Below are 24,887 nucleotides of genomic sequence, written 5' to 3' on the forward strand. Positions count from 1 at the left end.
GTTGAATTTTTCATATTGCTTTTTGCTGATGACATTGTATTGCTCTCCACAACTGTTGTTGGCCTGCAAAGACAGCTGAATAATATGTACAATGCAGCTTCTCGATTGGAGTTGAAAGTTAACATGAACAAAACTAATATTATTGTTTTCCGTAAAGGAGGATATTTAGCTAGTTGTGAAAAATGGAATTATGGTGCAGATAGAGTTGTTGTTGTTAACGCTTATAAGTATTTAGGAATATTTTTTTCCACGAGACTCAGTTTTAATGTTTCCTGTCAAGATTTGGTGAGTAGGGGTAAACGGGCAGTGTTTGGTATACTCCGTGTGTTGCACAAGCTAGAGAGTAGTTCTTACACATTGTTTACAAAATTGTTTGATTCTCAAGTCCAACCGATTGTGCAATATGGTGCTGAGATTTGGGCTTTCCAAAAAGGTACTGAAATAGAAAAACTACACTTATTCGCCATGAAACGATTCCTACATGTAGACATGAGAACACCAAACGACCTTGTGTATGGTGAATTGGGAAGATTCCCAATATATCTAAACTCATATGTAAAGTGCATTACATATTGGCTAAAACTAACAAGAATGGATAATTCTAAGATCCCATGTAAAGCATACAAAGTTCTCTATAATTTAGATTGTAATGGCAAGATTACATGGGCGACGGATGTTCGAAAGTGTTTGTTCTCTCATGGGTTTGCAGATGTATGGTACAACCAAGGGGTGGACAGTATTGGTGGTTTTCTAAAATGTTTCAGACAGCGATTGATAGATTGCAGATGGCAAGACTGGAACGACCATATGCAAAGCAGTGATCGATTTTCTACATACAGATTGTTTAAGACCACAAGCAGTACTGAAGCGTATATAGATATGGAAATGAACAGCTATGTGAAAAGTGCATTAACTAAATTCAGGTTCGGTGTATCGGATCTTGCTGTACACAGGTGTAGGTATAGTGTACGGAGTGAGGAAGATTTGTTGTGTCGTCTGTGTAAATTGGCTGAAGAAAATGAAATACATTTTATGTTCTGCTGTCCTGCACTACGTGACCTAAGAGTATTATTGATAAAGCCAAAATATTATAACCATCCATGTATGTACCGATATACTTTGCTTATGTCTACTGGAAATGTCAGTCAAATATCCAAATTAGCACAATATATTTATCAGGGAATGAAAAGATTAATCACTGTGACATGATCTATGTACACATGTATTACTGTTTGATGTATACAAATTTGGGTCATTTATGAAACACAATATTTGCTATGATTATGTTGTATATGGACGCATACCCTTCAGAAGGGGCTCTGGCCTAAAACTGAATAAACTTTCGTATTCGTATTCGTATTCGTATTCGTATTCTTTTACATTTAGTCAAGTTTTGACTAAATGTTTTAACATAGAGGGGGAATCGAGACGAGGGTCGTGGTGAATGTGTGTGTGTGTCTAAGGGTGTGTGTGTGTAGAGCGATTCAGAGTAAACTACTGGACCGATCTTTATGAAACTTTTCATGAAAGTTCCTGGGTATGATATCCCCAGACATTTTTTTCATTTTTTTGATAAATGTCTTTGATGACGTCATATCCGGCATTTTGTAAAAGGTTTTGTTTGTTTGTTTGTTTGCTTAACGCCCAGCCGACCACGAAGGGCCATATCAGGGCGGTGCTGCTTTGACATATAACGTGCGCCACACACAAGACAGAAGTCGCAGCACAGGCTTCATGTCTCACCCAGTCACATTATTCTGACACCGGACCAACCAGTCCTAGCACTAACCCCATAATGCCAGACGCCAGGCGGAGCAGCCACTAGATTGCCAATTTTAAAGTCTTAGGTATGACCCGGCTGGGGTTCGAACCCACGACCTCCCGATCACGGGGCGGACGCCTTACCACTAGGCCAACCGTGCCGGTCATTTTGTAAAAGGTGAGGCGGCACTGTCACACCCTCATTTTTCAATAAAATTGATTGAAATTTTGGCCAAGCAGTCTTCGACGAAGGCCGGACTTTGGTATTGCATTTCAGCTTGGAGGCTTAAAATTTAATTATTGACTTTGGTCATTAAAATTCTGAAAATAGTAATTAAAATTATTTTTTTATAAAACGATCCAAAATTATGTTTATCTTCTTCATCATTTTCTGATTCCAAAAACATATAAATATGTTATATTCGGATTAAAAACAACTCAACTCAACTCTCAACTCAACTCAAATTTTATTGGCTTCAATTTTCAGAGAAGAATTTGTCTTGCGCTTGGGAGAAAGTAAGAGTATAACATATAAAAACAGCATTCATATCACATTTCATGTATCACACACAGTAATCACTAGTATAAGCCTACAATTATCACATTTGTACCTGTATCTGAAAATTAAAAATATAAAAATTATGATTAAAATAAAATGTCCGAAATATCTTATTCCTTGTCCGTTCCTGATTCCAAAAACATATAGATATGATATGTTTGGATTAAAAACACGTTCAGAAAGTTAAAAATAATAGAGATATAGAAAAGCGTGCTATCCTCCTCAGCGCAACCGCTACCGCGCTTTTCTGGATTGTTAATTTCACTGCCTTTGCCACGAGCGGTGGACAGACGATGCTACGAGTGTACGGTCTTGCGGAAAAAATGCAATGCGTTCAGTTTCATTCTGGGAGTTCGACTGAGCTTGACTAAATGTTGTATTTTCGCCTTACGCGACTTGTTTTTTTTTAATTTAGACTCTAGATTGTTTGCTTCTTAGATTGGTTTTTATCCGTTTGTTTGTTTGTTTGTTTGTTTGTTGCAAGCTTTTTTCCTTCTCGCTTTTCATTCAATGTTTTTTTGCAGATGAGCAAGGACCAGTCCTCAGACAGGACCATAATTATGGATCTATTGACCGCTTCCATCCTTGGGTAAACAAGTTCTCTCTCTCTTTTTTGCTCTCTGAGTCTCTGTCTCCCTCTCTCACACACACACACACACACACACACACACACACACACACACACACACACACACACACCCAAACACACAAACACACACACACACACACACAAGCCTGAGAGGTGCAGGACCTAACTGAGTAATTAAGGTTACAGGGAAGACAGACAGGCAGGGAATAAGGCAAAGCCAGCATGGATCAATTCATGTCAGACCACACAAACAACACCACCAATCCTAAAAACTCTCAACAAAGAAAGAACTCCAAACTAAAACATTTTGCCATTCATGATTGTATTGATCAAACCAAGTGCTGGACAACACTTGCTGAGCGTACTCTGCTTGTTATCTTAAGCTGCAAAGACCATAAGCCTGCAATATAATGTTTGTGCTGCACGCTTTGCTAATCAGTACTCTGCTTGTTATCTTAAGCTGCAAAGACCATAAGCCTGCAATATAATGTTTGTGCTGCACGCTTTGCTAATCAGTACTCTGCTTGTTATCTTAAGCTGCAAAGACCATAAGCCTGCAATATAATGTTTGTGCTCCACGCTTTGCTAATCAGTATTACAAGACACAAGAAGATTGAGCTCCAAGAAATCTATCAATCAGGCTCAGTAAGCTGTCACACTTTCCAAAGCACCATAATCATTTCTCTAAAACACCATAATGGTATCTCTAAAGCACCATAATCATTTCTCTGATTCAGAGAAGGTTGTCAATTAAAATGATTCAGATGCATTTCGAAGTTTCCCTAGCTGACAATCTAGTTCCTGTATTCCTACACGTTCTGATTTCTGCTGGACAGACAGGCGTATCTGCACACACACACACACACACACACACACACACACACACACACACACACACACACACACACACACACACACACATGTGTAAACATACACACACATGCACATGCACACACACACAAGCATGTTAGCATGTGTACACACACACACACACACACACACACACACACAGAAAGAAAGAGGGGGGAAAAGAGAGAATTACATCCATGCCACATAACAATATTTTTTTGCCCAAGAATTCTTTTTGTTATTTATAGGTCGTAGATATGGAGAAGGGGTTTAATTTTGACCCAAAGTGGCCGCATTTCCTTGTGGTGCATTTCTGTGCTATTTCCCCGAAACAGAAACATTAAGCAACCCCAATTCATGTCACTTCTGTTTTCCTCTCTTCTGCTATAGGTCATGTGCAGCTTTGCTACACCCTCCAAAATGTACACCTCCAGGAAATCAGCTTCTAATTTGAGTCGAATTAGAACCTTTCTGCGTAAGTTACGTGTCAAAGAATTCTCGGTATATTGTTTTGGGCAGTCTATAACTGCTGTGACCTATATAAGCAGTAGCTATAGGTCGCAACAAGGCCTTTTTTCTGCAAGGGCAAAGACTTTATTGAAAATGTCATCTTCTCATCTGCATGCAAACACTGAGTAATGAGGACAGCAAACCAGTTCCCTGTAAAGCTCATTAGAGCTGCAGCCTTCAAACCAAATGCTCGGAGGATACAAAATTGATTATCGGATCAAAAGATGAAATGTGTGCTGTCACACTGTTCCCAAACAGAACATGTGATCTAATTCAGAGCTGTGCATCTCACACATGGCCTAATACTAATAGAGTTATTCGCTTGTCAATTTTAAATCACGTCCGTTTCAAAACCTTTCGAACCATACATCCTCCCAATATAATTATTTTAAACAGAAAAATGAAAGTAGTGAAATGAAGGGCATGAGCTTCATATTTTGGCACCAAAACAAAAACAAAACACACACACACACACATTTGACAAAGCTGACACTCAAATTGCTTCTATTTCCAACAGTCGGACATTCTAAGTTTTCCTGACATAACAATTTGTTTACTGATGCTGATCACCCCTTTATCTTATTCCTGTTAATTAAAAGAAAAAAATCTTCCAAACCTCCTCAACATTTTTGTAAGTGGACAACATGAAATCAAACTTGGAAAAACTTTGTTAACCTGCACAGACAGCGTGTCCCTATCTATATCTATATCTATATCTATCTATATCTATATCCCTATCTATATCCCTATCTATATCTATATCTATACAGTAAAACCTGAGTCTAGCGGACCCTTGTTGTAACGGCCACCTGCTACATACGGACAGTTTATCATGGCACGAACACGATTTCAACAATAACTAACCTTTAACGGGCGGACACCTGCCACTTACGGACGCGGACACGATTTTTCGGACCGTAGGAAGTGTAAACACTGTCACAAACGGACACAACGTACATAAAAACGCAACTTCGAAAACTCGACTGTTATGCAGTCAGTGCTCGGCAGCCGTAGCCGTAGCACAAATGGTTGTTGATTGGTTGTCCTGTCCCTTTTCTGACCAATCAGTGGCTTGTTTAGATGGAGACCCACTTTCGCTCACTCACTTTCGCTTCGCTCACTTTCGCTTTTCCGCATTGTGGATACAGTCACAACCAAAAGCAACAGTAGACTACTGTGTTTGAAAATGGAATCTCCAGCAGGAAAAAGAAAAGCGTTGACTTTAGAGCAGCGTGTCGCTGCCTTGAAAAAAACTAGATAGCGGCCAATCATGCCGAGATGTGGCGAAGGAGATGGGATGTGGTAAAACACAGATCGCGAGGATCAAATCGGAAAAAGAAGACGTGATGAAGGAGTGGGAGTCAGGTGCGCGAATCGACCAAAAAACTGTGAAACGTCGGAAAACGCAATATGAAGACCTGAACAACGTGGTATGGGAGTGGTATGGCAACCATTTATCATTTACCACTCCCCCCTTCTCCCCTCCTACTAATCTCTTTCCCGATCTCTCTCTCTTTGTAAGCAATCGTTCGAAGGAAACAATAGTTAACACAGCTAAATTTCTGTTCCATGCATTTATGCTGAGACTAGAAAAACTGAATGAAACAAGAGCTGACCCAACTTGGTCGAGACACACTGCGGAATTTCCCGTTAAATGACTGATGAAGAGTCAGCTATTTTTAGCTTTGTGACGTCCGACTTGCGTAAGTTTGAATGCACAGTGTGTGTAGGGAACGGGGTGGGGGGGGGGGGGGGGGATGTTGTTGTTGTTGTTGTTGTTGTTTGCTACATGTATCATTTGTTTACTCACATTTTCAGTGAGTCTCATGTTCAATCCAATAAATACATACTACAGGACTGACAAAAAGTGTCTTGTTCATTTTACGTGCTCTTTGTAAAATATTGCCCCGGCCCCTCCACCTGTGAAGAAGGGACACCTGTCTAATAGGGACACTATTACCATTCCCCAAGGGTGTCCGTTAGAGACAGGTTTTACTGTATCTATATACGGCTTGTGTGTGCCTGTCTGTCACTTCGCGATGCACGGCCAAAGTTCTCGATGGTTCTGCTTCAAATTTGGTGGGCATATTCAGGTAGACCCCGGACACAATCTGGTCGATGAAAATTTTCAACACGTGCTTTCAGCGCGCAGCGCTCAACCGATTTTGGTTTTTCTGTACATCCATTCCCAGTAACTCTTCCTTATCTTCTCCAGTGTTTTGCGCGTTTATCTCCCTTCATGTGGCGTCAATCACGTCAACACATGCTCTAAGCCGGCGAACCGCCACGCTGCATACTCCGTCTCGCGATCCACCCGGCGAAGCGAGTATTCATCTATACTGTTCAAAAAAAGAAACGCATAGCTTGTAATATTTGGTTAATTTAGTTATATGGCTACAAGGATATCCACCAAACTGCAGAAAATGTTTATCTGGTCGTCGACCTTTCGTCCATTGCCACAAGTGAGCTCTGCACGTGACGCATGCGTTATCAGTGGCTACAATGTCAAAATTGCTCATTTGGCATGACCACTCGTCATACTTCAGTGTAATCTCGTGAAACTCGGGGAATATTGAGCTCTCACCATGTCTTCCAAAACCCATAAAAGCGGATTGTTCGCCACAAAGAAATCAGACGACAATTCAGCAACGAAAGATGGCCCGATTGAGCAGAGAAGACCGCCAAATTGCATTGGGTCGTTTACAAGCAGGCCAAAGTCAAAGTGCAATCGCCAGGCACTTCCACGTGTCCCAGAGCACCATCAGTAGACTGTGGGTCAGGTTTCAAGCCACTGGCTCCGTTGCTGACTTGCAACGAGCGGGAAGACCAAGGGCGACAACTGCTGCTCACGACCGCTTCATACGGCTCCGCCACCTCCGGAATCGTTTCCTGTCGGCCTCATCTTCTGTCCAGGCTCTCCCCGGGCCACACCGATTATCGGACCAGACCGTGCGGAACCGCCTGCATGAAGCTGGTTTGAGAGCTCGCAGACCTCACAGAGGAGCTGTCCTCACCCGCCGCCATCGCCAGAACCGAGTGCAGTGGGGCAACCAGCACCTTCGCTGGACCGTCCGGAATCACTGGAGACACGTGTGGTTCAGCGACGAGTCCTACTTCCTGCTCCAGCGACATGATGGTCGGAGGAGGGTCTACCGGAGAGTAAACGAACGTTACGCGCCCAACTGTGTGGATGAGGCACCCGTTCATGGTGGTGGAGGCGTCATGGTGTGGGTGGCGATCAATACCGCTGGAAGGAGCACCCTGGAGCACGTCCAAGGGCGCATAACTGCCCAGCGATACGTGGAGGAAATTCTACGCCCACACGCCCTTCCTCTTCTGGCTGACCAGGATGCCATATTCCAGCAGGACAACGCTCGCCCGCACACAGCACGACTCACCACCCAGTTCCTCACCGACCACCATGTCCAGGTGCTTCCCTGGCCATCCATGTCGCCAGACATGAACCCGATAGAACACCTCTGGGATGAATTGGACAGACGTGTGCGCAGGCGAGAAGCGCCGGCAAATCACCGCGATCTATTGCAGGCACTTCAGGAGGAGTGGGACACCATCCCACAGCAAGATATCCGGCATCTGATCCAGTCCATGCCCAGAGGGTGCCGGGCAGTTGTTGCTGCTCAAGGCAGTCACACCCCCTACTGACTTGACAGCCTCGGCACCCAATCGTATTGATTGACTGATTGATTTGAAGATGCAAATGAACTGTGTGTGCATTCAACTGTGTCCATACCAAATTTCAAACAAATAATCTAAATATTGGATTTTCTGTTAATTTTTTCGAAAAATAAAACAAATTTGGCAAGTAGCAACTATGCGTTTCTTTTTTTGAACAGTATAGTACATGTATATCTATTCCAGGTCTCATCTTGTTTCCTGTAGACCACTTCAGAAGGAGCTAAACTCTTATTCAGCTTGCTTCTATAAGAAAAAAGCGTTAACATGCATAAAAAAAATTTTTTTTAAAGAACACACACACGCCCAAGCACACATGCCCGCGCGCTCACGCACACACACACACACATATACACACCCAAGCAAAGAGTATGCAGGCATTGGGGGAGGCAGAAAAAGAAGAAGGGTGGAGTGGGAGATGTGGGAAACAGAGGAGGCGAGAGGTTATCTCATCTGTCGCTGACAGCTACGTTGTGAAAGATATAAAGAGCATGTCTTGCAGTGCGTCAGTGATATGTTCAGGTTCAATAATTACAACTTACCGACAATTTTGGATTCGATGACATTCTTTCCTGTAGCACTGGACAATCCCACAAAGCCATTCTGTAAATCACATGCAAGAAAAAAGGTATGATAAATAAAAGTCCTGCTAGTGCTCCCGAAAGATAGAAACAGAACTAAACGTCCCATTTGCATTACCGGAACTTTTGCATCTTAGCTACAAACTGGTTGTCATGGACTTGAGCTGAATTTGGTGCCTCTTTTTTGTACTTTTTTTTTATTCAAATCTCTCTTTGCGTTTGACGTGCATTAATTGTTGACTCATTTTTTACTTCCAATTCAGAGATGAGTAGAACATCCATGATGTTACATGTATTAATCTAGCTACTTCTCCATACAGAACATAAGTATGATGCAGATTACCTTACTACATAACTGTGCCACTATATTCCAATCAGCAGAAATAGAAGGCAGTAGAATTTATGGAGATAATAAATTCAGTGCACATGTATCTTGTAATGAGACTCCACATTTAAATCGTTAGAAAGAAGGTGAACGATAATAGAAGTGTATCGTGTATTCAGACTCCACATTTCAATCGTTAGAAAGAAGGTGAACGATAATAGAAGTGTATCGTGTATTCAGACTCCACATTTAAATCGTTAGAAAGAAGGTGAACGATAATAGAAGTGTATCGTGTATTCAGACTCCACATTTAAATCGTTAGAAAGAAGGTAAACGATAATAGAAGTGTATCGTGTATTCAGACTCCACATTTCAATCGTTAGAACAATAACAATAACAATAACAATAACAGCACTTTATTGTCCATTAAAATATTACATAAAAATGGAAATTTTTCTTCGGCACACCCTGTCTGCCTGTAAACGATTATAACAACAATTGTATAGGACGACACACATAAAACATAAAACATAAAAGGGATACAGAAAGAAGGTAAACGATAATAGAAGTGTATCGTGTATTCAGACTCCACATTTCAATAGTAAATAAGAAGGTTACAAGTAAGTGTATCTTGTGAACAGACTCCACATTTAAATCGTTAGAAAGAAGGTGAACGATAATAGAAGTGTATCGTGTATTCAGACTCCACATTTCAATGGTAAATAAGAAGGTAAACAATGATAGAAGTACAGTAAGTGCTGTACCTGAGGGGGAAACTTGAAGGGGGTGTCCCCAAAGTTGAACAGCATTTCCGCATTCTGCAAACAGACATACACTTGGTGCACACACAGAACAAGAAAAGCTTAGCAAACGACTTAGAACAATACTATCAGACATAAAAACGAAACCATTTCTGATTCATCAATGACCCTCTGCTCAGTCCTTTTCCACAATTATGAATTGTAACTCGATCAAGTTGGGGTGTATACAATGAATCAGATACTGTGTCTGGTCAGTTTGTTCCAACTTGATCATTAAATATTCTTCAATTCTGTCTCTCCCTGTCTCTATCTGTCTTGCCTGCCTGTCTTCAATTCTCGACGAACACTACCTTCCTATTTGGGCCAAGACCTGCGGGCGAAGCACATTATTGATACCTGCTCATGCAGCTAGTCTCTGTCAGCAAACAGTGTCAGTGGCAAGTAGCAAAGACAGAGAGCAGGAAAAACATCGAGACGATTATTCCACGCTGAACAGATGACGTGGCTTTGATAACGTTGTTTGATGAAGGAGTGTGTCCAGGTTACGCCACTTCATTCCAAACATAGTGTTTGATGAAGGAGTTTGTCCAGGTTACGCCACTTCATTCCAAACATAGTGTTTGATGAAGGAGTTTGTCCAGGTTACGCCACTTCATTCCAAACATAGTGTTTGATGAAGGAGTTTGTCCAGGTTACGCCACTTCATTCCAAACATAGTGTTTGATGAAGGAGTTTGTCCAGGTTAGGCCACTTCATTCCAAACATATTGTTTGATGAAGGAGTGTGTCCAGGCTACGCCACTTCATTCCAAACATAGTGTTTGATGAAGGAGTTTGTCCAGGTTACGCCACTTCATTCCAAACATAGTGTTTGATGAAGGAGTTTGTCCAGGTTACGCCACTTCATTCCAAACATAGTGTTTGATGAAGGAGTTTGTCCAGGTTATGCCACTTCATTCCAAACATAGTGTTTGATGAAGGAGTTTGTCCAGGTTACGCCACTTCATTCCAAACATAGTGTTTGATGAAGGAGTTTGTCCAGGTTACGCCACTTCATTCCAAACATAGTGTTTGATGATTAGGAGTTTGTCCAGGTTACGCCACTTCATTCCAAACATAGTGTTTGATGAAGGAGTTTGTCCAGGTTACGCCACTTCATTCCAAACATAGTGTTTGATGAAGGAGTTTGTCCAGGTTACGCCACTTCATTCCAAACATAGTGTTTGATGAAGGAGTTTGTCCAGGTTATGCCACTTCATTCCAAACATAGTGTTTGATGAAGGAGTTTGTCCAGGTTACGCCACTTCATTCCAAACATAGTGTTTGATGAAGGAGTTTGTCCAGGTTACGCCACTTCATTCCAAACATAGTGTTTGATGATTAGGAGTTTGTCCAGGTTACGCCACTTCATTCCAAACATAGTGTTTGATGAAGGAGTTTGTCCAGGTTACGCCACTTCATTCCAAACATAGTGTTTGATGAAGGAGTTTGTCCAGGTTACGCCACTTCATTCCAAACATAGTGTTTGCAAGGCCAACACAAGAAGAAGACAAATTGGATGTGAACGCTTAAAGCAGTAACAGTACCTGCTATTGTCGTGGGACAGGGTTTTCTTCCACACGAGATTGTGTTGATTGTCTAGCGAAGCCGTCAAGCTTATATAACTGATGTTTCAAATGGAAGCCTATGAATGTATAATAACACGCCAAGGAGCGTCTAAAAAAATAAAGGAAAGTCTAAATCTAGAACGTTTGATTTGTTTAACTGTCCATATTACTTTTATTTTTACAAATAAATTGCACTTTTTTCGGTGGTCTGTGCTAGCACAAAATATCTGATTTCTCAAAGTTTCTTTAGGCATGTTTTTTTTCTCTACAGTATGATAAATAAAAGTCCTTACCTTCAACACTACCGCAGCATAGAAAGGCTCCGAGCGCTGGTGTGGTGGAAGATCATAGGCCTTTCCCAGATCAACACCTGTTGAAAAAAAGTAATTTCATGCAGTTAGAAATAAACCGTCCAACATAATTGGAGGTACCAACTACAGCAGAAATGGCACGCACTGGGAAATAGTTACACAGGCATTTTCTGGTGGTTTGATGTAGGAAGGGAAATAATACAATTCAGGTAACTCCTGAGACTAAAGCTCACTGGTTATTTCCCTTCTGTCTAAGATTACACGTAATGTTGACTCCATTGCTTTGAACCCCTTTGTAACGAAAACTCTTTATTGAATACAAGAGTTATGAGCTGCAATGCCCATGTGTGTGTGTGTGTGTGTGTGTGTGTGTGTGTGTGTGTGTGTGTGTGTGTGTGTGTGTGTGTGTGCGTGTGTGCGTGTGTGTGTGTGTGGTGTGTGTGTCAGGGGCGGACGAGGGGGGGGGGGGTTTCTGGGGTTTCCGGAACCCCCCCCCCCCCCCCCCCAGCCACCAAAAAAAAATTTAAAAAATTGTGGTTTTTTTTGGTATTAATCAGTGACAAAATCTGCTGCCTGAAACTGGTAATGATCATCCTCAGAATGCACCAGATTGCACCATTTTGCATCCTTTTTTTCAAAATTTTCCGGGGGGGCATGACCCCGACCCCCCTAGAAAGCTAGGCGCTTTGCGCCGTCAGCTCGGCGCTTCGCGCCTTCACACCCATATCTTCACAATATACTTTTGGAAACCCCCCCCCCCATAAAATGAACTGATCCGCCCCTGTGTGTGGTGTGTGTGTTCTTTCTTTCTTTCTTTCTTTATTTGGTGTTTAACGTCATTTTCAACCACGAAGGTTATATCGCGACGGGGAAAGGGGGGAGATGGGATAGAGCCACTTGTCAATTGTTTTTTGTTCACAAAAGCACTAATCAAAAATTTGCTCCAGGGGCTTGCAACGTAGTACATTGTACTACCTTACTGGGAGAATGCAAGTTTCCAGTACAAAGGAACATTTCTTACATACTGCTTGACTAAAATCTTTACAAAAATTGACTATATTCTATATAAGAAACACTTAACAAGGGTAAAAAGAGAAACAGAATCCGTTAGTCGCCTCTTACGACATGCTGGGGAGCATCGGGTAAATTCTTCCCCCTAACCCGCGGGGGGGTCGGTGTGTGTGTGTGTAGCATGTGTCTGTGTGTGTGTGTGCCGACGTGTGCACGATTGTGTGATCAGTAAGAAAACCTTTCAGCACTACCAAACCTACTCTCTTCTGCCTTCAGCTACTTCTCACAGCTATAAGCAGCATACTTTTCAACAAACATTTACGAAACAAAAAGTACAGGCATGTATATAGTGATGAGCAAAGCTTGAAGCCCACGTACCATTCTTGGACCAGCGAATCTCTCCATTGTCCAGATCCAGGTGACAACCTATGGTGTCATTCATGCCAAAGGGCTGCCACAGAAAAAGCATCATTAGTGCTTAGAACAAAGTAAGCAATGTGGGGGGCTGGGGGAACCCTACCTGTCCCAAGAGAGGCAGGCAGTTACTGCTCCTGAGAGAACGTAAAAATCAAGTCTCTCTCTCGCAATAGGGGAGGGGAGGGGAGGGTGCATTGGGAACTCGAACTCAAAAACTTTATTAGGGAATAGGAGTTAGATAGATATGCTCTAAAAAGATCCCACATAATTCAGTGCCTATGCGGGCCAGTGCCACTTAGACATTTCTTGTCTGTCTGTCTGCTTGTCTGTCTCTCTCACCTCTCCATAGCTGTCAAACTGCTTCCCCCAAGACTTTTTGCCAGTGCCGCCAAAGCCAAAGCCAAACTTGCAAGTTCCCAAATCCAGCCTGGCTTGACCCGTTGACCAGCCCAGTCGACACAGACCCTCGTCCGTCACTGTGCCCTCGTAGTACCACTTGCCTGAAACAGCAAATCTCACGTCATTTGTGAGTTATTCAAGACTTTATGCCCGGACTTCACATGTCTATAGCTTATGCAAGATGGAATGCCTTCAAATTTATACAGTGACACTATAACTGATATGCTCTACTCATACCATCACAGAAACATTGTCTGGGACTAACACACATTCAATCTGAGAGTAAAGAATGGTCACACATAAAGTGTTATTATAAGTTATTTCTAATATGCTGACTGCTAGCAAATGATAACAACACACGTCGAGAAAAAAGATATCAAACCTGAGCTTTTTAGGCGAATGCTGATATCGTTTGTGAGACATGTCTGTTATCATTTGCTAACAGTCAGCATATTAGAAATAACGGTTTTATTACCGTTTAATTCGACCAAAAGAAATTTCGAAGCAATCCCGCGAATTAGACAGAACAGCCGCAATGGGAACTTGAGCGCTTCTACTTGATTATGCCTGTCAGTCAAAGAATTCTCGTGACCTGAGTCAGCCAATCAGAGTAACACACCTGACGTAATGAATATTCACAGGTCAAATGCCATTGACACACAACAATCTCACAAGATAAACTATGTTGAACATGCATTTCGGTTGCTTCGCTTTTTCTCGTTGAACAGAGAGCGACAGATTTAGAACCGACTCCAGACGGATGGGAAATGACGTAAAGATACATTTGATGTAAAGTGAGTGGCGCAATTTTACTTGATTTTTCCGAACTTTGATCATTTAGATTTCAAGTGAGCGGTCGGCATTACCCACTCAGACGATGGGCGGTGCCTTGCTGTTCCGTTACGCACCCACCGACAAAACTCGCTTTTCGGTATTTTTTAGATAAAGAGAGTATTACCTGACAGCATTTGAAGTGTCATTCTTTAGAATAAATCACGCTGATACTGTTGAATTACATTTTTACTTTGTCTTGTTAATTTTTAGCGTGATAAACAAAAAGGGTCCCTGCCTGAACGTTATAACATTTAGAGGGTCACCTAGAATCCGTCCTGATTGGTCAAAAAACCATATGGGGCACTGAATTGGTAATAAAACCCTATAAGGGAAAGCACCCTGTACATTCATACCACAAATGCATGCAGCACCCTTGCTCCACCTAAAAGCATGTGTGCACAAGTGTATGTACAAACAGACAAACGCACACACACACACACACACTGTAACCCACAGCAAACACACACACACACACACATACTGTAACCCACAGCAAACACACACACGCACACATACACACACATACTGTAACCCACAGCAAACACATGCACACACACATACTGTAGCCCACAGCAAACACACACACACACATACTGTAACCCACAGCAAACACACACACGCACACACACATACTGTAACCCACAGCAAACACACACACACATACTGCACTGGCACAGCAAACAAAATGCACCAAATGAGACTGACCTGCACCGACTACGGCCTTGTTGGAGCGAGTTCCATGCCAGCTTGCAGAGTCACGGGCCTGACACAGCGTGCCCTCAGGGTCAATGGCTGATGACACAATAGTCAACACAAACATCAACATCAAACACGATCAAAGTCATGTCATAGTACATGTATTACTAGTTTAACATTTTTTAACAACTGGTCTTGAATCAACATAAACATCAACATTAAACACATTCAAAGTCGTGTCATATTCTTACTATTTTAAAATTTTTGTTAAAAACCTGCTCTTGAATCAATGACTTATTGCAAGGTCAATGGTCACTAAAAAGAGGGACAAGAGTTTTGAAGAAGTGTAACAGAAAGTGAACAATGGAAAGAAATACGTTTACTACAGAAATCAAGTTACCTCAAGCAAAAGCCTCAACAACTTAGAAGGGGTATTTTTTAAAGAAAATTAAAGCTTGCAAACTTTTATCATGCATGGAAAACGACTGATATCAAGACTTAGGTCTCAAGCAAACATCTCAATGGGCGAACATGTGCTTATCCTCTGTCACTGATTGGCCCATGGAAAACGACAGTGCTTAGAGCATGGAATGCGCATTTTAGTCATGCATATATTTAATTAACTCACCCAAAGCTTCACCACGGTCGTAGGAATTCATTTTCCACTTATGACTTCCTGCACACAAAAAACATCACCATTGTAAAGAACACTGTGCATCAAGCTTGAAATGCATCAACAGATTTCCTCGCTTCCACTTTGACTTTTGTTTTGAGGAAACTGTCCCATATGGAATGAAATAAAAAGACCACCCACAATAAAAGGCCCTTTTGTGCATGTTTGTTGTTTTCATTTTGTGCATTTTGTTTTCTTTCCTTTTGTGTATTTTTGTTGTGCGCATGTTTGCATGCGAGCCTGCATTTGTGTGCGTGAGTGTGTGTCTGTGTGGTTTACTTGTTTGTTGTTTTGGGTTTTCTTTACTCTTCTGTTTCTTTTCTTTCCATTTAATCTAAACATGCTCAATATGCACAATATATTTTTTTGAAAAACTACTTTCGGGAGAAGTCTTGTCACACAAAACCTTTAGCAACAAAGAAAAACTACTTTCAGGAGAAGTCTTGTCACACAAAACCCTTACCAACAAGGAATGAACTACTTTCAGGAGAAATCTTGTCACACAAAACCCTTAGCAACAAGGAAAAACTACTTTCAGGAGAAGTCTTGTCACACAAAACCCTTAGCAACAAGGAATGAACTACTTTCAGAAGAAATCTTGTCACACAAAACCCTTAGCAACAAGGAAAAACTACTTTCAGGAGAAGTCTTGTCACACAAAACACCAAACCCTTAGCAACAAGGAAAACACTCACCCTGCGACAGAGCCGACTTTCTCCCTCCCTTGCCTTCCCGTTGGTCCATAATAGTCTCATACACAATCTGCAGGATGGGCAGGCAGAAGGCCTGGGTGGAAACAAAGTCAAAGCAACATCAGTCTGGGTCAAATATACTTTACAATGTAAGACAAGAATATGCCTGAAAAAAACACATAGGGCAAAAAAAGTCAGGGTTGAAGCAGCATGCATGCAACTGAGGTAAAAAAAAAAAATAAAAAAAATAACAAAATATGCCTTAACAGGCTGAACGGTGACCAGAAAATACAACATGCTGTGTTGGAAACGGACAAGCATCAACTCGAAGTCAGTCTTACATGAAACTGGTGTGCTGCAAATTTTGTAAATGAGTCTTGTGATTGTGAGAATAATCCCTATTTCATTCTGTACATTCCAATGTATGACTTCATTTATTTGACAAGAATGGCACAAGAATGGTGACTCATGTTTGGTAGATGTCTCTCTCTCTCTGAGTTATCACTTTTGAGTCAACGACTCGATTCACATGTTCTCATATCAGTACAACTTTCATCCTATCATTACGACCATGCACTGACATTATTCCATGTACCATACACTCTTGCTCAAACAGCAACACCAATTAATTATATAAGGAAGGCTAACATTGAACACCAATCAATTATATAAGGAAGGCTAACATTGAAAGCCATCTGACACAATTTCTGCTGTCACAATGAAAAGACATTCGTTGAACGCTGAAGAAGAAGAATTAAGAAGTAAAGATGTTAAAAACTCACTCCTGTTTTGCCGCTTCCGGTCTCAGCAGCCTGCGTAGAAGAATGACATGATTATTAGAAGAGGCACTGATATACATGTCTGTCCATATCTTAATTCCAGATTTGAATTCGAGATCTGATTTTCTGGATATAACTGTGCAATTCCAAAGAATCAATCTGCATTTTCCCCCAATGCTGATCAAGGAAGTGCATTATACTTTTTAACATCATTCAAAACAATAACATATACTGTTCAAAAAAAGAAACGCATAGCTTGTAATATTTGGTTAATTTAGTTATATGGCTACAAGGATATCCACCAAACTGCAGAAAATGTTTATCTGGTCGTCGACCTTTCGTCCATTGCCACAAGTGAGCTCTGCACGTGACGCATGCGTTATCAGTGGCTACAATGTCAAAATTGCTCATTTGGCATGACCACTCGTCATGCTTCAGTGTAATCTCGTGAAACTCGGGGAATATTGAGCTCTCACCATGTCTTCCAAAACCCATAAAAGCGGATTGTTCGCCACAAAGAAATCAGACGACAATTCAGCGACGAAAGATGGCCCGATTGAGCAGAGAAGACCGCCAAATTGCATTGGGTCGTTTACAAGCAGGCCAAAGTCAAAGTGCAATCGCCAGGCACTTCCACGTGTCCCAGAGCACCATCAGTAGACTGTGGGTCAGGTTTCAAGCCACTGGCTCCGTTGCTGACTTGCCATGAGCGGGAAGACCAAGGGCGACAACTGCTGCTCACGACCGCTTCATACGGCTCCGCCACCTCCGGAATCGTTTCCTGTCGGCCTCATCTTCTGTCCAGGCTCTCCCCGGGCCACACCGATTATCGGACCAGACCGTGCGGAACCGCCTGCATGAAGCTGGTTTGAGAGCTCGCAGACCTCACAGAGGAGCTGTCCTCACCCGCCGCCATCGCCAGAACCGAGTGCAGTGGGGCAACCAGCACCTTCGCTGGACCGTCCGGAATCACTGGAGACACGTGTGGTTCAGCGACGAGTCCTACTTCCTGCTCCAGCGACATGATGGTCGGAGGAGGGTCTACCGGAGAGTAAACGAACGTTACGCGCCCAACTGTGTGGATGAGGCACCCGTTCATGGTGGTGGAGGCGTCATGGTGTGGGGGGCGATCAATACCGCTGGAAGGAGCACCCTGGTGCACGTCCAAGGGCGCATAACTGCCCAGCGATACGTGGAGGAAATTCTGCGCCCACACGCCCTTCCTCTTCTGGCTGACCAGGATGCCATATTCCAGCAGGACAACGCTCGCCCGCACACAGCACGACTCACCACCCAGTTCCTCACCGACCACCATGTCCAGGTGCTTCCCTGGCCATCCATGTCGCCAGACATGAACCCGATAGAACACCTCTGGGATGAATTGGACAGACGTGTGCGCAGGCGAGAAGAAGCGCCGGCAAATCACCGCGATCTATTGCAGGCACTTCAGGAGGAGTGGGACACCATCCCACAGCAAGATATCCGGCATCTGATCCACTCCATGCCCAGAAGGTGCCGGGCAGTTGTTGCTGCTCAAGGCAGTCACACCCCCTACTGACTTGACAGCCTCGGCACCCAATCGTATTGATTGACTGATTGATTTGAAGATGCAAATGAACTGTGTGTGCATTCAACTGTGTCCATACCAAATTTCAAACAAATAATCTAAATATTGGATTTTCTGTTAATTTTTTCGAAAAATAAAACAAATTTGGCAAGTAGCAACTATGCGTTTCTTTTTTTGAACAGTATATTTAACAAGAGCAACTGCATCTCTTCTTCATCCAATTAACTTAAAATACAGCAGAATGTTTTGCTGCTAGCTGATCCTGAACTCTTTCCAAACACTCTTAGTCTTAAAGTTACACCATATTTTATTTCATAAACCAGTAAAACAATAATACTATAAATAAATATATATATATACATACCATCAAAACATCTCCACCGCCAAGAATCATTGGAATGGCTTCAGACTGAACATCCGTAGGCAAGCTGAAAGATTAAAAAACAATTACAGAAATAAAAGTGCATGAAGATGCTGGGATGGAAAATGTTCACAGAAGATATCACGAACCGATATGCTGGGATCTCCATCATACCACAACCCTTTTAACACAGCTATATATTTCTTCTTCTTCTTTGTTCATGAGCCGAAACTCCCATGTTCGCTCATGTTTTTGCACGAGTGTATTTTTACGTGTATGACAGTTTTTACCCTGCCATTCAGGCAGTCATACGCCAATTCTGGGGAAAGCGTGCTGGGTATTTTCATGTTTCTATAACCCACCGTACTCTGATGTGGATTACAGGATCTTTTCAGTGTGCATTTGGTCTTGTGCTTGCATACATGTACAAATGAACAGGTCTGCACATAAGTTGACCTGGGAGATCAAAAAAATCTCCACCCTTAATTTGCCAGGCGGCCACAACCGAGATTTGAACTCATGACCTTCCAATTTGGAGGCCGATGTCTTATCAACAAGGCCACTGCACCCATCATCTATTATTTAACTTACTTCCATTCCATCTCCTCCACAGCTTTGCCAATTTCAGGCATCACACCCATCTCTGAAACAGGTACAAGGGAAAAAGAGATGCAATTCAAATCATAACAATCAACAGGAAATGTTGAAGTTTAAGTCAATACAGTAAACCCTGTCCATTACCACCACCCTAGGGACCTGCAGTCAAACCTGTCCATTACCACCACCCTAGGGACCTGCAGTCAAACCTGTCCATTACCACCACCCTAGGGACCAGTAAAACCTGTCCATTACCACCAGCCTAGGGACCAGTAAAACCTGTCCATTACCACCACCCTAGGGACCAGTAAAACCTGTCCATTACCACCAGCCTAGGGACCAGTAAAACCTGTCCATTACCACCAGCTTAGGGACCAGTCAAACTTGTCCATTACCACCAGCCTAGGGACCAGTCAAACCTGTCCATTACCACCAGCCTAGGGACCAGTCAAACCTGTCCATTACCACCAGCCTAGGGACCAGTCAAACCTGTCCATTACCACCAGCCTAGGGACCAGTCAAACCTGTCCATTACCACCAGCCTAGGGACCAGTCAAACCTGTCCATTACCACCACCCTAGGGATCAGTCAAACCTGTCCATTACCACCAGCCTAGGGACCAGTCAAACCTGTCCATTACCACCAGCCTAGGGACCTGCAGTCAAACCTGTCCATTACCACCAGCCTAGGGACCGGTCAAACATGTCCATTACCAGCAGCCTAGGGACCAGTCAAACCTGTCCATTGCCACCAGCCTAGGGACCAGTCAAGCCTGTCCATTACCACCAGCCTAGGGACCTGCAGTCAAACCTGTCCATTACCACCAGCCTAGGGACCAGTCAAACCTGTCCATTATCACCAGACTAGGGACCAGTACAACCTGTCCATTACCACCAGCCTAGGGACCAGTCAAACCTGTCCATTACCACCAGCCTAGGGACCAGTCAAACCTGTCCATTACCACCAGCTTAGGGACCAGTCAAACTTGTCCATTACCACCAGCCTAGGGACCAGTCAAACCTGTCCATTACCACCAGCCTAGGGACCAGTCAAACCTGTCCATTACCACCAGCCTAGGGACCAGTCAAACCTGTCCATTACCACCAGCCTAAGGACCAGTCAAACCTGTCCATTACCACCAGCCTAGGGACCAGTCAAACCTGTCCATTACCACCACCCTAGGGACCAGTCAAACCTGTCCATTACCACCACCCTAGGGATCAGTCAAACCTGTCCATTACCACCAGCCTAGGGACCTGCAGTCAAACCTGTCCATTACCACCAGCCTAGGGACCGGTCAAACCTGTCCATTATCACCAGCCTAGGGACCAGTCAAACCTGTCCATTACCACCAGCTTATGGACCAGTCAAACCTGTCCATTACCACCAGCCTAGGGACCAGTCAAACCTTTCCATTACCACCAGCCTAGGGACCAGTCAAACCTGTCCATTATCACCAGACTAGGGACCAGTACAACCTGTCCATTACCACCAGCCTAGGGACCAGTCAAACCTGTCCATTACCACCAGCCTAGGGACCAGTCAAACCTGTCCATTATCACCAGCCTAGGGACCAGTCAAACCTGTCCATTACCACCACCCTAGGGACCAGTCAAACCTGTCCATTACCACCACCCTAGGGACCAGTCAAACCTGTCCATTACCACCAGCCTAGGGACAAGTCAAACCTGTCCATTACCACCAGCCTAGGGACCAGTCAAACCTGTCCATTATCACCAGCCTAGGGACCAGTCAAACCTGTCCATTACCACCAGCTTAGGGACCAGTCAAACCTGTCCATTATCACCAGCCTAGGGACCAGTCAAACCTGTCCATTATCACCAGCTTAGGGACCAGTCAAACCTGTACATTACCACCAGCCTAGGGACCAGTCAAACCTGTCCATTACCACCACCCTAGGGACCAGTCAAACCTGTCCATTACCACCAACCTAGGGACCAGTCAAACCTGTCCATTACCACCAGCCTAGGGACCTGCAGTCAAACCTGTCCATTACCACCAGCCTAGGGATCAGTCAAACCTGTCCATTACCACCAGCCTAGGGACCAGTCAAACCTGTCCATTACCACCAGCCTAGGGACCTCCAGTCAAACCTGTCCATTACCACCAGCCTAGGGACCTGCAGTCAAACCTGTCCATTACCACCAGCCTAGGGAACTGCAGTCAAACCTGTCCATTACCACCAGCCTAGGGACCGGTCAAACATGTCCATTACCAGCAGCATAGGGACCAGTCAAACCTGTCCATTACCACCAGCCTAGGGACCAGTCAAACCTGTCCATTACCACCAGCCTAGGGACCAGTCAAACCTGTCCATTACCACCAGCCTAGGGACCAGTCAAACTTGTCCATTACCACCAGCCTAGGGACCAGTCAAACCTGTCCATTACCACCACCCTAGGGACCAGTAAAACCTGTCCATTACCACCAGCCTAGGGACCAGCAAAACCTGTCCATTACCACCAGCCTAGGGACCAGTCAAACCTGTCCATTACCACCAGCCTAGGGACCAGTCAAACCTGTCCATTACCACCAGCCTAGGGACCAGTCAAACCTGTACATTACCACCAGACTAGGGACCAGTCAAACCTGTCCATTACCACCACCCTAGGGATCAGTCAAACCTGTCCATTACCACCAGCCTAGGGACCAGTCAAACCTGTACATTACCACCAGACTAGGGACCAGTCAACCCTGTCCATTACCACCAGCCTAGGGACCTGCAGTCAAACCTGTCCATTACCACCAGCCTAGGGACCAGTCAAACCTGTCCAATATTACCAGCTTAGGGACCAGTCAAACCTGTCCATTACCACCAGCCTAGGGACCAGTCAAACCTGTCCATTACCACCAGCCTAGGGACCTGCAGTCAAACCTGTCCATTACCTCCAGCCTAGGGACCAGTCAAACCTGTCCATTACCACCAGCCTAGGGACCTGCAGTCAAACCTGTCCATTACCACCAGCCTAGGGACCAGTCAAACCTGTCCATTACCTCCAGCCTAGGGACCCGTCAAACCTGTCCATTACCACCAGCCTAGGGACCTGCAGTCAAACCTGTCCATTACCACCAGCCTAGGGACCAGTCAAACCTGTCCATTATCACCAGCCTAGGGACCAGTCAAACCTGTCCATTACCACCACCCTAGGGACCAGTCAAACCTGTCCATTACCACCACCCTAGGGACCAGTCAAACCTGTCCATTACCACCAGCCTAGGGACAAGTCAAACCTGTCCATTACCACCAGCCTAGGGACCAGTCAAACCTGTCCATTATCACCAGCCTAGGGACCAGTCAAACCTGTCCATTACCACCAGCTTAGGGACCAGTCAAACCTGTCCATTATCACCAGCCTAGGGACCAGTCAAACCTGTCCATTATCACCAGCTTAGGGACCAGTCAAACCTGTACATTACCACCAGCCTAGGGACCAGTCAAACCTGTCCATTACCACCACCCTAGGGACCAGTCAAACCTGTCCATTACCACCAACCTAGGGACCAGTCAAACCTGTCCATTACCACCAGCCTAGGGACCTGCAGTCAAACCTGTCCATTACCACCAGCCTAGGGATCAGTCAAACCTGTCCATTACCACCAGCCTAGGGACCAGTCAAACCTGTCCATTACCACCAGCCTAGGGACCTCCAGTCAAACCTGTCCATTACCACCAGCCTAGGGACCTGCAGTCAAACCTGTCCATTACCACCAGCCTAGGGAACTGCAGTCAAACCTGTCCATTACCACCAGCCTAGGGACCAGTCAAACCTGTCCATTACCACCAGCCTAGGGACCAGTGAAACCTGTCCATTACCACCAGCCTAGGGACCAGTCAAACCTGTCCATTACCACCAGCCTAGGGACCAGTACAACCTGTCCATTACCACCAGCCTAGGGACCAGTCAAACTTGTCCATTACCACCAGCCTAGGGACCAGTCAAACCTGTCCATTACCACCACCCTGGGGACCAGTCAAACCTGTCCATTACCACCAGCCTAGGGACCAGTCAAACCTGTCCATTACCACCAGCCTGGGGACCAGTCAAACCTGTCCATTACCACCACCCTAGGGATCAGTCAAACCTGTCCATTACCACCAGCCTAGGGACCAGTCAAACCTGTCCATTACCACCAGCTTATGGACCAGTCAAACCTGTCCATTACCACCAGCCTAGGGACCAGTCAAACCTGTCCATTACCACCAGCCTAGGGACCAGTCAAACCTGTACATTACCACCAGCCTAGGGACCAGTCAACCCTGTCCATTACCACCAGCCTAGGGACCTGCAGTCAAACCTGTCCATTACCACCAGCCTAGGGACCAATAAAACCTGTCCAATATTACCAGCTTAGGGACCAGTCAAACCTGTCCATTACCACCAGCCTAGGGACCAGTCAAACCTGTGAATTACCACCAGCCTAGGGACCAGTCAAACCTGTCCATTACCTCCAGCCTAGGGACCAGTCAAACCTGTCCATTACCACCAGCCTAGGGACCTGCAGTCAAACCTGTCCATTACCACCAGCCTAGGGACCAGTCAAACCTGTCCATTACCTCCAGCCTAGGGACCCGTCAAACCTGTCCATTACCACCAGCCTAGGGACCTGCAGTCAAACCTGTCCATTACCACCAGCCTAGGGACCAGTCAAACCTGTCCATTACCTCCAGCTTAGGGACCAGTCAAACCTGTCCATTACCACCAGCCTAGGGACCAGTCAAACCTGTCCATTGCCACCAGCCTAGGGACCAGTCAAGCCTGTCCATTACCACCAGCCTAGGGATCTGCAGTCAAACCTGTCCATTACCACCAGCCTAGGGACCGGTCAAACCTGTCCATTACCACCAGCCTAGGGACCAGTCAAACCTGTCCATTGCCACCAGCCTAGGGACCAGTCAAACCTGTCCATTACCACCAGCCTAGGGACCAGTCAAACCTGTCCATTACAACCAGCCTAGGGACCAGTCAAACCTGTCCATTACCACCAGCCTAGGGACCAGTCAAACCTGTCCATTACCACCAGCCTAGGGACCAGTCAAACCTGTGAATTACCACCAGCCTAGGGACCTGCAGTCAAACCTGTCCATTACCACCAGCCTAGGGACCAGTCAAACCTGTCCATTACCACCAGCTTAGGGACCAGTCAAACCTGTCCATTACCACCACCCTAGGGACCAGTCAAACCTGTCCATTACCTCCAGCCTAGGGACCAGTCAAACCTGTCCATTACCACCGGCCTAGGGACCAGTCAAACCTGTCCATTACCACCAGCTTAGGGACCAGTCAAACTTGTCCA

At 44.6% G+C, this 24,887-nt stretch overlaps 1 protein-coding gene across 1 annotated transcript in view; it reads right to left on the bottom strand.

The window, feature by feature from the left end:
- Positions 1 to 24,887, bottom strand: part of LOC138959188 (ATP-dependent RNA helicase DDX1-like) — a 589,642-nt gene that overhangs the window by 562,920 nt on the left and 1,835 nt on the right. Inside the window, exons 2-12 of the mRNA XM_070330587.1 lie at positions 19,566 to 19,617; positions 18,978 to 19,041; positions 17,050 to 17,079; positions 16,271 to 16,361; positions 15,531 to 15,578; positions 14,912 to 14,998; positions 13,313 to 13,473; positions 12,935 to 13,007; positions 11,528 to 11,604; positions 9,632 to 9,685; positions 8,504 to 8,564 (exon numbers count right to left, since the gene is read on the bottom strand). Of these exons, the coding sequence (XP_070186688.1) occupies positions 8,504 to 8,564; positions 9,632 to 9,685; positions 11,528 to 11,604; positions 12,935 to 13,007; positions 13,313 to 13,473; positions 14,912 to 14,998; positions 15,531 to 15,578; positions 16,271 to 16,361; positions 17,050 to 17,079; positions 18,978 to 19,041; positions 19,566 to 19,617 (798 nt within the window). The remainder of the gene's footprint in view (positions 1 to 8,503; positions 8,565 to 9,631; positions 9,686 to 11,527; positions 11,605 to 12,934; positions 13,008 to 13,312; positions 13,474 to 14,911; positions 14,999 to 15,530; positions 15,579 to 16,270; positions 16,362 to 17,049; positions 17,080 to 18,977; positions 19,042 to 19,565; positions 19,618 to 24,887) is intronic.

Source organism: Littorina saxatilis, linkage group LG1 (genome assembly GCF_037325665.1).
Source record: "Littorina saxatilis isolate snail1 linkage group LG1, US_GU_Lsax_2.0, whole genome shotgun sequence".
In the NCBI taxonomy this organism is placed as follows: domain Eukaryota; kingdom Metazoa; phylum Mollusca; class Gastropoda; order Littorinimorpha; family Littorinidae; genus Littorina; species Littorina saxatilis.